Source organism: Orycteropus afer, unplaced genomic scaffold (assembly GCF_000298275.1).
Source record: "Orycteropus afer afer isolate SDZICR_OR568_19922 unplaced genomic scaffold, OryAfe1.0 scaffold00215, whole genome shotgun sequence".
Lineage (NCBI taxonomy): Eukaryota > Metazoa > Chordata > Mammalia > Tubulidentata > Orycteropodidae > Orycteropus > Orycteropus afer.
Window position 1 is genome coordinate 2,591,654 of NW_006921802.1, and position 14,808 is coordinate 2,606,461.

The 14,808-nt window shown below is 37.7% G+C and overlaps 1 protein-coding gene across 1 annotated transcript in view; it reads right to left on the reverse strand.

Moving 5' to 3' along the window:
- FAT1 (FAT atypical cadherin 1) overlaps positions 1-14,808 on the reverse strand; it is a 151,129-nt gene that overhangs the window by 12,109 nt on the left and 124,212 nt on the right. The window contains exons 14-21 of the mRNA XM_007948396.2: positions 13,677-13,891; positions 13,287-13,424; positions 10,560-10,703; positions 9,679-9,876; positions 8,452-9,253; positions 8,187-8,318; positions 1,715-1,872; positions 583-1,045 (exon numbers count right to left, since the gene is read on the reverse strand). Coding sequence (XP_007946587.1) covers positions 583-1,045; positions 1,715-1,872; positions 8,187-8,318; positions 8,452-9,253; positions 9,679-9,876; positions 10,560-10,703; positions 13,287-13,424; positions 13,677-13,891 — 2,250 coding nt within the window. The remainder of the gene's footprint in view (positions 1-582; positions 1,046-1,714; positions 1,873-8,186; positions 8,319-8,451; positions 9,254-9,678; positions 9,877-10,559; positions 10,704-13,286; positions 13,425-13,676; positions 13,892-14,808) is intronic.

The following is a 14,808-nucleotide window of genomic DNA, read 5'->3' on the forward strand; positions in this document are numbered from 1 at the left end:
CCTATTTTGTTTGGGGGACACTGAGTTCATGCTAACTGTGGTGTAATATTTTGGAAAAGGAAAGCAATAATGGTGGCATAACATGAAAAATGTCATCAATGTCCCTGAGCTGCAAATGTGGAAGGTGTTAACATTGGCAAATGTCTTGTTCTGTATGTTTTCACAACAGAAAAATAAACACATAAAATAAAGATTACAGCTTAGGGAAGTCTATGGTGCAGTTCTACTTTGTTGTATAAGGTTGCTATGAGATGCAATCTACTCTCAGAGGCACATGTCCAAGAGGAGTTGAGAGTAATTATAGTTTGCCTGTAGTTACTGATGCTGAATGGGACACATAAAAAAATACGTTCTACTCAAATGCCTGAGTGTGACTGCAGACATTCGGCAGTCAGGGAGGCTGTACTCGCCAGCCTAGTTTCCCAGTTCTAAGCCCTCTTTTGCACCCATTAATATACTTAATTCTAACAATGACTGCAATATCTAACAATTTTTTTTTAATAAAAACAGAAAAATACTTAGGCAACTTCCCCAAAACTGTATACATGTGTGACATTTTAAAGATAACATTATGAAGCCTACCTCCAGTAGGTGATAGGTTGCAAATGCCTCCATTCTGGCAAGGATTGCTTGAGCAGTCTTCTGCAGCTGTTAATAAGCACCCAGGAGATATATCCACTGATTCTTCAATGTGTGCATAGCTTTTTGGTTTGTTATTCAAAGGGAGCTCTTGCCCATTCAAATAAATAGAATCCATACAACCCCTGAAACCATTACCAACTTGAGGGCTTCTTCCATGCCTTGTGCCTTGCTGACGGATGTGGCCACCAAAAAATACATGGTTATCCAGGTTGAGGGTTTTCAGGGTCCCTGGGGCTGTGCCTGATGCAGTGTGGACTTGGTCTAGAACCAGCCTGGCATAGTTTCCATTCACTTCAAGTGACACTGCATGCCACTGTCCATCATTGACTTGAATGCTCTGAACAGAGACAATGCCAGGGCCACTTCCACAGTCAAATTTGTACTGTAGCCTTCCATTATGAATCTATGAAAAAAAAATGACCATTCACATTACTCTCATGTGACTAAATTGTCACTGTCTCTGATCAAAAATCTATAGAAGTACGTTTAGTGAATCAAAGTACAAAGAATAAAGCTTTACATTTAAATTTAAACACACACTCATTTGTCCTTCCTAAAAATAATAAAAATGGATTTTTTAGCAATATCAAGTGCAAGTGCAAACTGCATATCCAAATAGCATGGAATGGAAATGACTAATAATTAACTGTTAACTGAAAAGAATAAAAAGAACTTCAGGTAGTCTCGAAAGTCAAAACTGAACTATGTTTTGAAGAAAAGAGATGGGCAAAACAATTATCACTTAAAGTATTTTAGGAACTCTCTATAACATTAGTAAGATACAACATCACCCACCAAGAATTTACAAGTTAACTTTACATGAGAACCTAAAAATGTTAATTTATATGTGAACCTAAAAATGTTTGTAAAAATCACAAGCAAATTCAAGCGCTGCACAGCAAAAAGAACTTTCTGTGTAAGTTTCACAACTTGAATTAATAAACTATTTAAACATGGAATTCAACCATTCTACTTAATTAGTCTTTAAAAATCAGATAATCTGCACATAAAATAAAATTTATCTTTTTAAAGTTTTCCACATTCTGAAGCACAAAAATGCATGAAAACTTACCTCCAAAATACTATAGTCTGTTCCTCGAGCATACATTACAACTGCATGAGTAGAATACGTTCTGAGACGCATTGTCAATTTCATCTCTAATTTGTTCTCATTTTCCATTAGACGGTATTTCACAAAGCTGTGTCCAGTAAATGTTACAGATGAACCCCCTATAAATCACAAGTAGGAAAAAATAAATCAGAACCAAGTTAAAGCATATTTTTAAAAGTGTGATTCTGCTCCACAGACTGATCCAAATTTTTATGGAAAATTAAAATATAAAATTCATTTCATTAGAAAAATGTCTATTTACTTAATAGTACAACATAACTGGCTCTCCATCTGGAAGACAATAGACTACTGAATCACAGAAAAATGATGGTACACTCAAATATGAAAATGTTCAATATAAAATCATAAGAATACAATTTAGAAAAATATTTACACAGCCTCAAGGTGTTCTGGGAAACCTCAAGCAGGACAGAAAACAAGCCACTCCTATAAAATAGAAGAAAATAATAATATTCCCCAAAGATGGAAATTTGTTATGTAAAATTATGCAGAACAGACAAAATAAAAATCAGATTTCAAAATGATGAAAGATCAATAAATCAAAAAAAAAAAAAATCAGGAGGTCAATAATATACAGAGGAAGCTGCAATGCAAATAATGTTAATATTCATAATATACTAAGAGCTTCACATATTGGTAATAAAAAAAAAGACAACCCAGAGAAATAAAGAGTATCAAAAGGTGAGTCACAGAAGAGAAAATGCTTAAAAGCAATGAACAAATGAGACAATAACTTTCACAAGCAGCCAAAGAAACACATATTAAAATAAGGAATAGGTATTATTTCATGCCATTCAATGGGGGGATATTTTTTCAATTGAAAACTTTTAATATTGGCAAGAGAATGGAGGAATCAGGCACCTTCATATGACCGCAAGAAACAGGAATTGGGACAACTTTTCAGGAAACATAGCAGTGCATTAAAAATTTTTAAATGTAATTAATTTTTGACATAGTAAATACTGATTTTATAATTTATTATAACAAAATTTAAAAAAAGAAAGAAATGAACAACCTGAATCTCTATCTACAAGGAAAATGCTGAGTAAATGAGGGTACAGTCTTACTAGACACCACAGTGGAGCTATTAAAAAGAATTAAGTTTCTATACCCTGACTTGGAAAGATGTCAATGAGACACAGTTAAGTGGGGGTATATGCATGAAGGAGAGCAAAAGGTAGAGATCTAGATGGGATATAATCGTATTTTAGTTTCAAAAAGGAGTAAAGGAGAAAGAAAAGGAAAATAAACCTCTAAATAAGTTAATATAAGTATTGATAAAAGGTACGGAAGAATGAATACCAAATTCACGTATAATATAATAGGAAGGAAAAGCTACTACTCTTTTATTTTATTCATCTTTATGCCTGATTTGCTATAATAAACACACTTTATAGTATTTTTAAACTTCAATAAAGAAGAAAATTGTAAGAAACACCAAAGAATGCAAACAGATACTTGTATAGTAATACTCATTGCAGCACTATCCACAATAACCAAAAGGTGAAAATATCCTAAATATCCATCAACAGATGAACGGATAAACAAAATGCGGTACATATACACAATGGACTGTTACTCAGCCATAAAGAAAAATGAAGTCTGGATACATGCTACAACATAAATCAAACTCTGAAAACAGACTAAGTGAAATAAGTCAGTCACAAAAGGGCAAATATTATATTTTCCCAATTATATGAAATATCTAGAATAGGCAAGTGTATATGGATCAAAGTTTGTCACCAAAAGTGGTTGCCAGGAGTGGGTGGGAAGAGAGAAAAAGGCAGATTCATTGCTTACAGAGCACCAAGCTTCTGTTAAGGGTAATAGAAAAATCTGGAAACAGATAATAGTCTGCTGAACAACATGATAAACATCATTAGTGATACTGAATTACACAGTTGAAAAATGTTGACATGACAAATATTTTGTTACATATATATTTACTCTAGTGACACAGTGCCTAAGACATATGACTGCTAAACAGGTTCAAGCCCACCAGCCACTCCTCGGAAGGAAGATTGAGCAATCTGCATCTGTAGTGATACCACTTCAGAAACCCGAGGGATTATTATGAGTCAGAACTGACTCAATAGCAGTGTGTGTGTGTGTGTGTGTTATTTACCATATGGACCCAGGTCTTGGGGGCTGCTTTCCACTTGGGGGCAGCTCTATTTTAAGGCCAAGGCCTGAGGTAGGTGGGCTCAGGGCTTGGGGGTTGTTTTTCCCTTGGGGTGACTCTATTTTAAGGCTAGGGCCTAAGGTAGGAAGGACGAGGTCTCAGGAACTCATTTTTTGCTTGGAGGTGGCTCTATTTTAAGGCCAGGGCCTGAAGTAGGTGGGCACAGAGGGGTTAGGAACAACCAAGAGAGACAAACTTGTCTGTCAGTTTGTCATCCTGTGGTGTCTTATGTGTTACTGTGAGGCTGAAGGCTATGCCACTGGTGTCATAAAATGCCAGCAGGGCAACTCATGGTGGACAGGTTTCAGAGGGGCTTCTGGGCTAAGACAGACTCAGAAGAAGGAAGAGGCCATCTACTTCTCAAACAATTGGCCAGTGAAAACCATATGAATATCAGTGAAACACTTTCTGATATATTACTGGAAAATTTTATGAATAGCCCTGAAACACTGTCCAATATACTGGCAGAAGATGAGCCCATCAGGTCAGAAGGCATTCAAAATTTGACTGAGGAGCTGACTCCTCAGAGTAGAGATGACCTTAACGATATGGATAGAGTAAAGCTTTTGAGACCTCCCTTGGCTGATGTGGCATGACTCAAAATGAGTACAAACAGATGAAAACATCCATTAATAATTGGAACATGCAATGTACAAAGTATGGATCTAGGAATATTGGAAGTTGTCAAAAATGAAATGGAATGCATAAACATTGATATCCTAGGCATTAGTGAGATGAAATGGACTGATTTGGGCCATTTTGAATCAGACAACCATATGATCTACTATGATGGCGCAGTGTAGTAAATTACCTAGTGTGGCTTTTCTAGCCATAAGTCTTTGTAAACTCCGTGGTGGAGTTTGCTGTGAGCAACTAAGGAGCTCCTGATTGTAAATGTTATCCACATTTCTATTGGGGTATTTCTGTTGGGAGTGCCACAAAAGCAATGTTCTGGGAAGTTCGCTCTCTCTCAGGTGCTTAGAATTCTGATGTTATGATTGGCTAGTTTGGCCACTCTGCCAGGCTCAAAAGGAGGCCTCCTAGAGGCAGAAGTCTCTCTCTGATTGCTGGTTGAGAAGGACGTGCTTCTGAGAGAAACACTCTCCCGAGAGAAATGCATTCCTGAGAGACACATGCTGCTGGGAAAGAGACGCAAGAGGCACGCATTGCTGAGAGAGACACCGTGGGACACGCACTGCTGGGAGAGAGACTGAGCACTTTTCCTGAACTTGAATTGTAACCTTGGTGCTTCTCTAATAAACCCCATAATCTGTAAGTTCTGTATGGCCACTGCAGTGAATTATCGAACCCAGCAGAAAGGTGGCAAGTGCTGCAGGAGGAACAGTTGGTGTCAGGATTGGTGAATGGGCTGAAGGGAAGCAGCATGTTTGGCCTCGCAGGAATAGGCCTTGGGCTACTGATGGTGATTCTGTCCTCCTCTTCTGCAGTTAGAGGGGTCAGAAGATGTGGCCTCCTTGCCCCTTTAGCAGACGGGAATGACAATTTGAAGAGGAACAGAGTGCCACTTATTGTCAGTGTTTCAAGATGTGTCTTCAAATACAATGCTGTCAGTGATAGGATAATATCCATATGCCTACAAGGAAGACCAGTTAATACTATTATTATTCAAATCTATGCACCAGCCAGCAAAGCCAAAGATGAGAAAATTGAAGATTTTTACCAACTCCTGCAGTCTGAAATTGACTGAACATACAATTAAGCTGTGTTGATTATCACTGGTGACTGGAATGCAAAAGTTGGAAACAAAGAAGAGTTACCAGTAGTTGGAAAATATGGCCTTGGAGATAGAAGTAACACTGGAGATCACATGATAGAATTTTGGAAGACCAATGACTTACTCATTGCAAATACCTTTTTCAACAACATAAGCGATGGCCATACACATGGACTTCACCAGATGGAATACACAGGAATCAGACTGACTACATCTGTGGCAAAAGGCGATGGAGAAGTTCAGTATCTTTGGCCAAAACAAGGCCAGGAGGTGACTGTGGAACAGACCATGAACTGTTCATATGCATGTTCAAGTTGAAGTGGAAGACAATTACAATAAGTCCACAAGAGCCAAAATATGATCTCGAGTATATCCCTCCTGAATTTAGAAACCATCTAAAGAATAGATTTGATGCACTGAACACCAATGACCAAAAACTAGAGGAATTGTGGGATGAGACCAAGAACGTCATCCATGAAGAAAACAAGAGGTCATTAAAAAGACAAGACCAAAATGGATGTCAGAAGAGACCCTAAAACTTGCCCTTGAGCAGAGAATAGCTAAAGCAAATGGAAGAACTGACAAGATAAAAAAGCTGAACAGAAAATTTCCATGAGCAGCTTGAGAAGACAAAGCCAATTACTATAGTGAATTGTGTAAAGACCTGGAGTTAAAAAACCAAAAGAGAAGAACATGCTTGCATTTCTCAAACTGAAAGAACTGAGGAGAAAAACTCCAAGTCTCGAGTTGCAATACTGAAAGATTCTATGGGCAAAATATGGAATGATGCAGGAAGCATCAAAAGAAGATGGAAGGAATATAGAGAGTCACTATACCAAAAAGAACTGGTCGATGTTCATCTATTTCAGGAGGTGGAATATGATCAAGAACCAAAAATAATGAAGGAAGAAGTTGAAGCTGCACTGAAGGAATTGGTGAAGAACAAGGCACCAGGGACTGACGGAATACCCATTGAGATGTTTCAACAAACGGATGTTCCACTGGAGGCACTCATTCGGTTACACCAAGAGATTTGGAAGACAGCTACCTGGCCAACTGACTGGAAGAAATCTATATTTGTACCCATTCCAAAGTAAGGTGATCCCACAGAATGTGGAAATTATTGAACAATAACATTAATACCACATGCAAGCAAAATCTTACTGAAGACAATTCAAAAATGGTTGTAGCAGTATAATGACAGAGAGCATCCAGAAATGCAAACTGGATTCAGCAGAGGACGTGGAACGAGGGATATCACTGTTGATGTCAGATGGATCTTAGTTGAAAGCAAAGAATACCAGAAAGATGTTTACTTACGTTTTATTGACTATGCAAAAGCATTTGATTGTGTGGATCATAACAAATTATGGATAACATTGAGAAGAATGGGAATTCCACAACACTTGACTATATTCATGAGGAACCTATACAGGAGGCTGTTGTTCGAAAAGAACAAGGAAACACTGCATGGTTCAAAATCAAGAAGGAAGTGTGTCAGGGTTGTATCCTTTCACCATACTTATTCAATATTGCATGCTGAGCAAATAGTCTGAGAAGCTGGACTATATGAAGAAGAATGTGGCATCAGGATTGGAGGAAGACTCATTAACAACCTGTAATATGCAGATGATGCAACTTCACTTGCAGAAAGTGAGGATGACTTGAAATACTTACTGATGAAGATTAAAGCCTATAGTCTGCAGTATGCATTATACCTCAATATAAAAAAAACAAAGATCCTCATGACTGGTCCAATAAACAGCTTAGCTTCATGGTGGATGGAGAAAAGACTTAAGTTGTGAAAGATTTCATATTACTCAGGTCTACAATCAATGCCAATGGAAGCAGCAGTCAAGACATCAGAAGATGTATTGCATTGGGCAAATCGGCTGCAAAAGACCTTTATCAAATGATGAGGAGCAAAGATGTCTCCTTGAAGACTAAGGTGCTCTTAACTCAAGCCATGGTATTTTCAATCACCTCTTATGCATGTGAGAGCTGGACAATGAATAAGGAAGACAGAAGAAGAGTTGATGCTTTTGAGTTGTGGTGTTGGAGAAATGCCAAGACTACCATCGTCTGCTGAAAGAATTAACAAATCTGTCCTGGAGGAAGTGCATCCAGAATGCTCCCTAGAAGCAAGAATGGCTAGACTTCGTGCCACCTACTTTGGTCATGTTGTCAGAAGGAACCATTCCCTGGAGAACGATATTCTGCTTGGTAAAGAGAAGGGTAAACAAAAAAGGGGAAGGCCCTCAACAAGATAGACTGACACGGTGGCTGCAGCAATGGGCTCAGATATAGTAGGAATTGTGAGGCTGGCACAGGACCAGGTGGTGTTTCGTTCTGTTATGCATAAGGTCACTATGAGTTGGAGACAACTCTATGGAACGCAACAACATATTTACCACAGACGGAGACAAAGTGGGGGTGGGAGAAACATTGAAGACAATTTCCTAAAATAAAAGTCTGCTTACTAATTGAACTCTTACCTGAGCACTGGCCAAACTTGCCACCAGGACATACACAGGTGTATTTCTCCTCTCGGGGATCACTGATACATTCAGATCCCTCAGGACAAGGATTGTCTTCACATCCATGGTGGACAACTGGGCATTTTCCCTCTTGGTTTAAAGAAAAGAAAGGTGGGGATACAGCTAATTAACTGGAATTTAAAGACAATGTCTTTAATTTGTAGCCTTCTAAGCTTGTATATAAAATGAATCTCTAACACCTATATTCATATGCTTAGATTACCTTGGCAGAGACACACAGCTATTCTCTGGTGGCGGGGAGTCACAAAACTCAGTCTGGCTGTACTATGCGTTGACATGATGTTTTCATCCACAGATACCTTTTCATCACAGAATTTCCATGGGCAATCCAGTCCTGCACAGAGCTTCTGGAATACATCCAATATCCTAACACCAATGATTTCCTCAATATCAGTCACAGAGGAATTAATCTTGTGCAGAAGAATTTTTGTTGACACCTGGGCACTACCTGATTTCTCTATGAAAAGTAAGACATCCAGATGTGACTGAGGCTCAGAGGGCTGCAAGCTAACAATATGTATGTCATTCCTCTTCACGCCCAAGATGTTCCGTAAAGCTCGCTGGAAATTGCGCCAGTAGTCACCAACAAACTCTTCTGGTGTAAGATTGGCAAAGCGGATAGCAATGGTGTGGTTCAACATCTCTTGTGTTATTTGTCTGATATGCACCGTGATGTCAGCCACTGTTGTAAATTTCCCATCCGTTACACTGACATTGAGAAGGTACTGCCCTATATCTAGCTTTTTGTGTGCTATTAGCTTACCACCTGTGCTGGAAACAGAGAACAAGTTGTCCATTTGGGGATCAAGACTGTAGGCTAAAGTATCATATACATCTTGGTCTGTTGCGTGGATCTTTCCAATGACACCACCTGAATATTCCTCTCCAAAAGTAGTAATAAAAATTTCTAGTGGCAAAATTGCAGGAGGATAGATGCTCTCCTCAATGACCCTAATGTCAACATAGGTCAAAGATGACAACTGAGGTTTTCCGTTATCTGCCACCTATGAGAAAAGAAAAATAATTACTTATATCAATGTTTAGACCTTCTTTATAAAAGGCACGTTTATATTGCTCAAGTTCTAAAAAATTACCAACTGTTAGACATCATTTTTCCACATGAAAAGCATATCAAAGAAAAGGAAAAACATTTTTTATAGCCCTTTCACCAATTCATACTGAAATTTGGCTCCATCAGTGTCTATAATAAAGCAACCAATAGAACAAATGAGACCCCTTAAGTGTATGGAATAAAATGAAGGGATGACAAAAAGAAAAAAGATGACAATTCTATACATTTTTACTTTCTCATGAAATATACACCCTGCTCAAATGCAAGAACACAACAACTAAGCAAATAAAGATTTTAAAAATAGCCCTCTATTCTCCATGAATCCACAATAACATTATAAAGAAAATACTTTAATACCTTAACGTGTAGTAAGTAGTGATCTTTCACTTTTCTCTTTATGGCCATGGAAGTCAGGAGGACTCCTTGCTGGTTGACTTCAAATGCTTGGTCATCATTTCCACTCACGATAGTAAAGAAAAAGGGTGGACCATTGTGAGAAGAATCCTTGTCTGTTACTACCAGTTGCAGTACACTGAAACCCACTGGCTTGTTTTCCTGTGTGGAATAAATTAAACAAACACACACATAAAACTTTTAACAAAAATGAATCTACGTGACAAGAGATACACATTAGCTTTCTATAATAAGAAAAATACAGAGATCAAAAGCTTCATCATGATACTGTATCTGAGTGGAAGAGATGGGGAAGATGGGGGAAGAGGAGGGGGACAGGAGAAGAAAGCCAGGAAACGGAACATATGGAGTGGAGGAATGGGAAGAGAAGTGGGAATGAGGAAGAGAAGAAGAGGATTAGGGTAGAAGGTACACGAAGAGGAGAGGTGGCAGCATCAGCAGGGGCAGCAGAAGATTAAGAAGCAAGGACTTCCTTATCCTAAAGTAATAATGAGAACACCTTAAAAACACAGCACACAAATAAGAGATAAGAAAGCACAGTTGCATGTTGAAAGTGTTCATCATTTACTGTCAGTGCACACCCTTCTAATTTTCTTTTTCCCACTTTTTTTCTGAGGAGTGGCTGGTGGGTTTGAACCACCAGCCTTCTAGTTAGCAGTCCAATGCCTTAGGCACTATGCCACCAGAGCTCCTTTTTTGGTTTGGTTTTAGTTTCCTTAAAAGTAGTATTTGCAAAAGAAAGATATTTTAAACAAAAAATTGCAGCCAAAGAGTTCATTTCTAAAGAAATGTGTTCAAAGAACCCTTCAGTACTCCAAGATTACCTGGATGATTACACTGTAGTTTCCCTTAGAGAAGACTGGAGGATTGTCATTGACATCAGACACATCAATGTTCACAGTAGTGGTGTTGACTCTGGGCGGACTGCCATTATCAGAGGCTTGAATGGTGAGAGTATATCCTGAAATCTTTGTGGGGAAAAGACAAAGAGAATACATGTACATTTTCACAAGGCCAAAGGATAGACTTGAAATCAGAAATGTACTTCTGACAATCTGGAAGGGCAGATCTAAAAGACTGCCATCATTTGCTTATCTTGTAGGTAAGTAATTCTCTAACCTACAAATAAGTGCACTACAAATAACTTTGCTAAACTGAATGCATTTTCTCAATTAAAAAAAAAAAAAGTTACAGTGATTAGAGTCTCCCATGCTTATCATTAAGAATGTTCTATCATTAAAAATGTACACTTCTATTAACAGAAGTTATGAGAACAATGATATAAATGATCACTGAAAATATTAACATATCTCAAGTGCTGTGACTTTAGTAACAACAGGGAAGGCCCAAGAAGTCGACATTAATAAGCTGTTTCTAAACCCAAAGTGCTTATTTTCAACTCCTCGGGACACACTAGATCACTCTGCCCATTAATTTTACACTTGGATTAAGCTAACGGTTTAATTCCTCAAGATTATCTCTTCTTAATTTCCCACAAAAGGGACTCAGTCAAGTGAGTTAGCTTCTTTTCCAGGCAGCTCCCTGTGAAGCTCTCTTTTCCAAAATGAGTGGTGGAAGAAGCCAGAAAACTAACTAAAAGCCAGGGAATGTTCTGCGGAACATGAGTCCCGAAAGATGTTCCAATGAAAAAGAGTTCTGAAGGCAAATTAGCTTGAAACACCACAGGCCAACTCCTCTGCTCTCTTACAATGGACATTAATTAGCATATTAAGGACTCTGGTATTTCTTGAGTTAAAGATTCTAAACTTTGTTTTGCCTATCAAGGCAGGAATCCTTGTTATAACATCCATGCTTCCTATACTCTTGGAAAGCGCCTACTCAAACATAGTAAGTGAGAAAAAGAATTAAATAATTGAGTTTAATATGGTCCTTATCATTAGCTCCTCAAATCCCTGTAATCTAGATTTATCCAGCATCCTTCTGAAATTGTATTCTTTGTTAACAGCAATGCCATTCTATTTCTCCAAACCAAAGCTTTTCCTGCAAGTTTCCCTTTCTTCTGGTGTCTCTAGAGCTTCGGCCTCTGGAATCTCTTTTCCTATGCTTCTTTTATCTCTCTGAGGCAGTTCTTGCTCTCTTTTTCTTCCTGTCTTTAAGTGAGAGAGTGAATAGATGGATGAGTGGGTGGGTGGGTGGATGGAGGGGAGGATGGGAGGTTGGCTGGATGGGAGGGTGGATAGGACAGTGAGTGGATGGCAGGGTGGATAGAAGGGTGGGTGCATGGGTGGATGGGAGGCTGGGTGGATAGGAGGGTGGGTGCATGGGTGGATGGGCAGGTGTTCAACTTGGTTTTCTTCTCATTTTCTCACATTTATCTCAATCCCTTAGATCACTTCTATGATCATCTCCATGTGCTACATCTACATTTCCAGCTCTGAAGTCACTAAGCTTCAAAAGAAAATCTCCAAATACTGGCTGAACAATTCTACTTGAATATGACTTCCCTCTAAAGTCAGCATATCAAAAGCCACATTCTTCAGCTTCTCCCAGCCTTTATGAATTTCATGCTTCTCTTGAAAGGTTCTACTTAGTCACAGCAAGATTGAAAAAAAGAATGAATTGTCTCTAACTTCACTGCTTTTTCTACACACGGCCGTATCTAAGTCCTGTGGATTCTATTTTTTCCTTTGCCAAGTTTCTACATTAGTCTTTTCTCAATTCTTACTGCTACTTCTTCAATTCAGGTTTTTGTTGCCTCGCACTGATTGTTATTGGCTTGCCTAGCTAGTCTTCTCACTACTTTGTTAACACTTAGACTTACTGTAATACTCATCTTCCAATAATGGCTTTCAGTAATGTCACATCTCAGCTCACAAATCTTCAGTTAACTCCTGTGCCTGCAGCATCAAGTATGAACCTCTAATCTTGGTTTTGAATGTGCTTAACTCTGTTCCTTATATGTCTTTCTATCTTCTCTCCCCCTACCTCCTTGTATTATTACTCTAATACAATTGGGTAAAGCTCCTTAAACATATCTTATATTTCCTATCTCCATGCCTTTGTTCATGCAGTTCTCTCAATCCTTATGGCCTTCCAGATTCCTGCTATTATTTAAAGTCCAGCTTCTTCTTGCATGAAGTGTCTTGGAACACTGGAGACAATAGTAATTTCTTCCTCCACTCAATATCTAAACTTCATATTAGTATGAAACATACCTCTTACAGTCTTGAGATATTCACACTATAGCTGCTTTTCAAATATTTATATCTCACTTCCTCATCTCGTGAGAATAAGACTGGTTCATATCATGCCAGTAGATTATGTATAACAAAGCACCTCTACTTATTGATTTGATTCTTTGTAAACAATTTAAAAGGAACTCTGGTAGTGTAGTGCCTAAGGCATTTGACTGCTAACCTGAAAGTTGGTTGTTCAAACCCACCAGCCACTCCATGGAAGTAAGATGTGGCAAGCTACTTTCATAACCATTTACTGCCTCGGAAACCCAACGAGGGTACTGTGAGTCAACATCTACTCGATGGCAGTGAGTTTTTGGTTTTAAACAACTTAAATCAAACTTTTTCACTTACTGTCTCCCGGTCTAGAAGTTTGGTCACTTTCACTTCTCCCTTGACAGGGTCAATTGTAAATGGACTTCCTTGATTGCCATCTATAATTGAATAGTGGATGTGGCTGTTTGAAGGTCCATCAGCATCATCAGCCATAACCTAGAATATATCACACTACTATTTAGTAAATAGCTAATAAAAGGATAACCAAAACCCTATTAAACAAATTAAAGGCTACCTGTTTACAAAGTCATTATTTATGATAAAATCAGTTATTAACTGGGCTACTAAGAAATTTTTATATCTTCACATTATTTCCAAATAAGAAAGACCAATAGAAAAGCAGGATCAATCTTACTGAAAACTCTTGCAAAGATTAAGAAGAAGAAAACTGGAGGGGAAAATACATGCCATGATAACAGACTGTTCAAGAACAGCATCTTCACTGATCACTGCCGTGTAGGTGTCTTGGCTAAACACGGGGGTGTTATCGTTGATATCGGTTACATTAATATTCACAGTTGCAACATCACTTAATGAAGGTGTGCCTCCATCAGTGGCTTCTACAGTCAGGTAATATTCATGAGAGCTTTCATAATCCAGATTCTCAATGATAAATATGGCCCCTGTACAGAAAATCACAATTATTTCCAATATTTTGAAACACCATCATTTTTTCTACAATGACTAAAATAGACAATACTTTTAAACAAATTTAATTTTTGCTATAAAATTTTGTTATTTACATGTTTTCCAATTCCTTAATTCAAAATTAAAAACTAAAAATTTGCCTATCCTTGGATCTTTATTTTTTACTTTCCTGATATTCTTTGTGATATTTTAAACCACTCTCCCAATTAATACTACCCTCCATCTCCAGCTATAAAAATGCTTTTATCTCTCACCTCTTCTAAGCCATAGTTTAATACTCTAATAAACAAAATAAAAAAATAAATAAAAATCTACTCTGCAGCTTTCAGTTTCCCTTTCTTCTTATATTTTTTAAGTATAGGGATATCAATGTGCATCCTTTTCCTAATCTCTAAAATAATCTTCTGCATATATCTTATCATTTAAAGAAATCTTTCAGATTTACCAATTCCTTTAACATATTTTCCTTTTTTCTTCATTACAGTGTATCCTACCTAAAAATAGAACAGGATAAAAGAGTCCTAAAATTAATAATTTCATGTTATGTATTAAACTGTGCTTTAAAATGATGTCATACACTTTTTTTTATCTGAGATAGTCACATGTAGTTAAATATAGTTTGAATGCAGTAATTTTTTTTATGATGTTCTAAGACATATAGCTATTTTAGACCACAAGTTAACAAGACCACACAGTATTCATTTAACAAGAATCAGTGGCTCCTATGACTTTTGACCATAGCTATCAGGTCATTCAGTGTGATGTAAAGTACAGGCAGTCAGTCCCTGGGTTATGAATGTGACTTATAGAAAACTCCTACTTGCCCTTTAATGAGGTGCTCTGAATTGGCTTTGTCATGGCTGATAAAACAAAACAGGAATAGATCAGAATT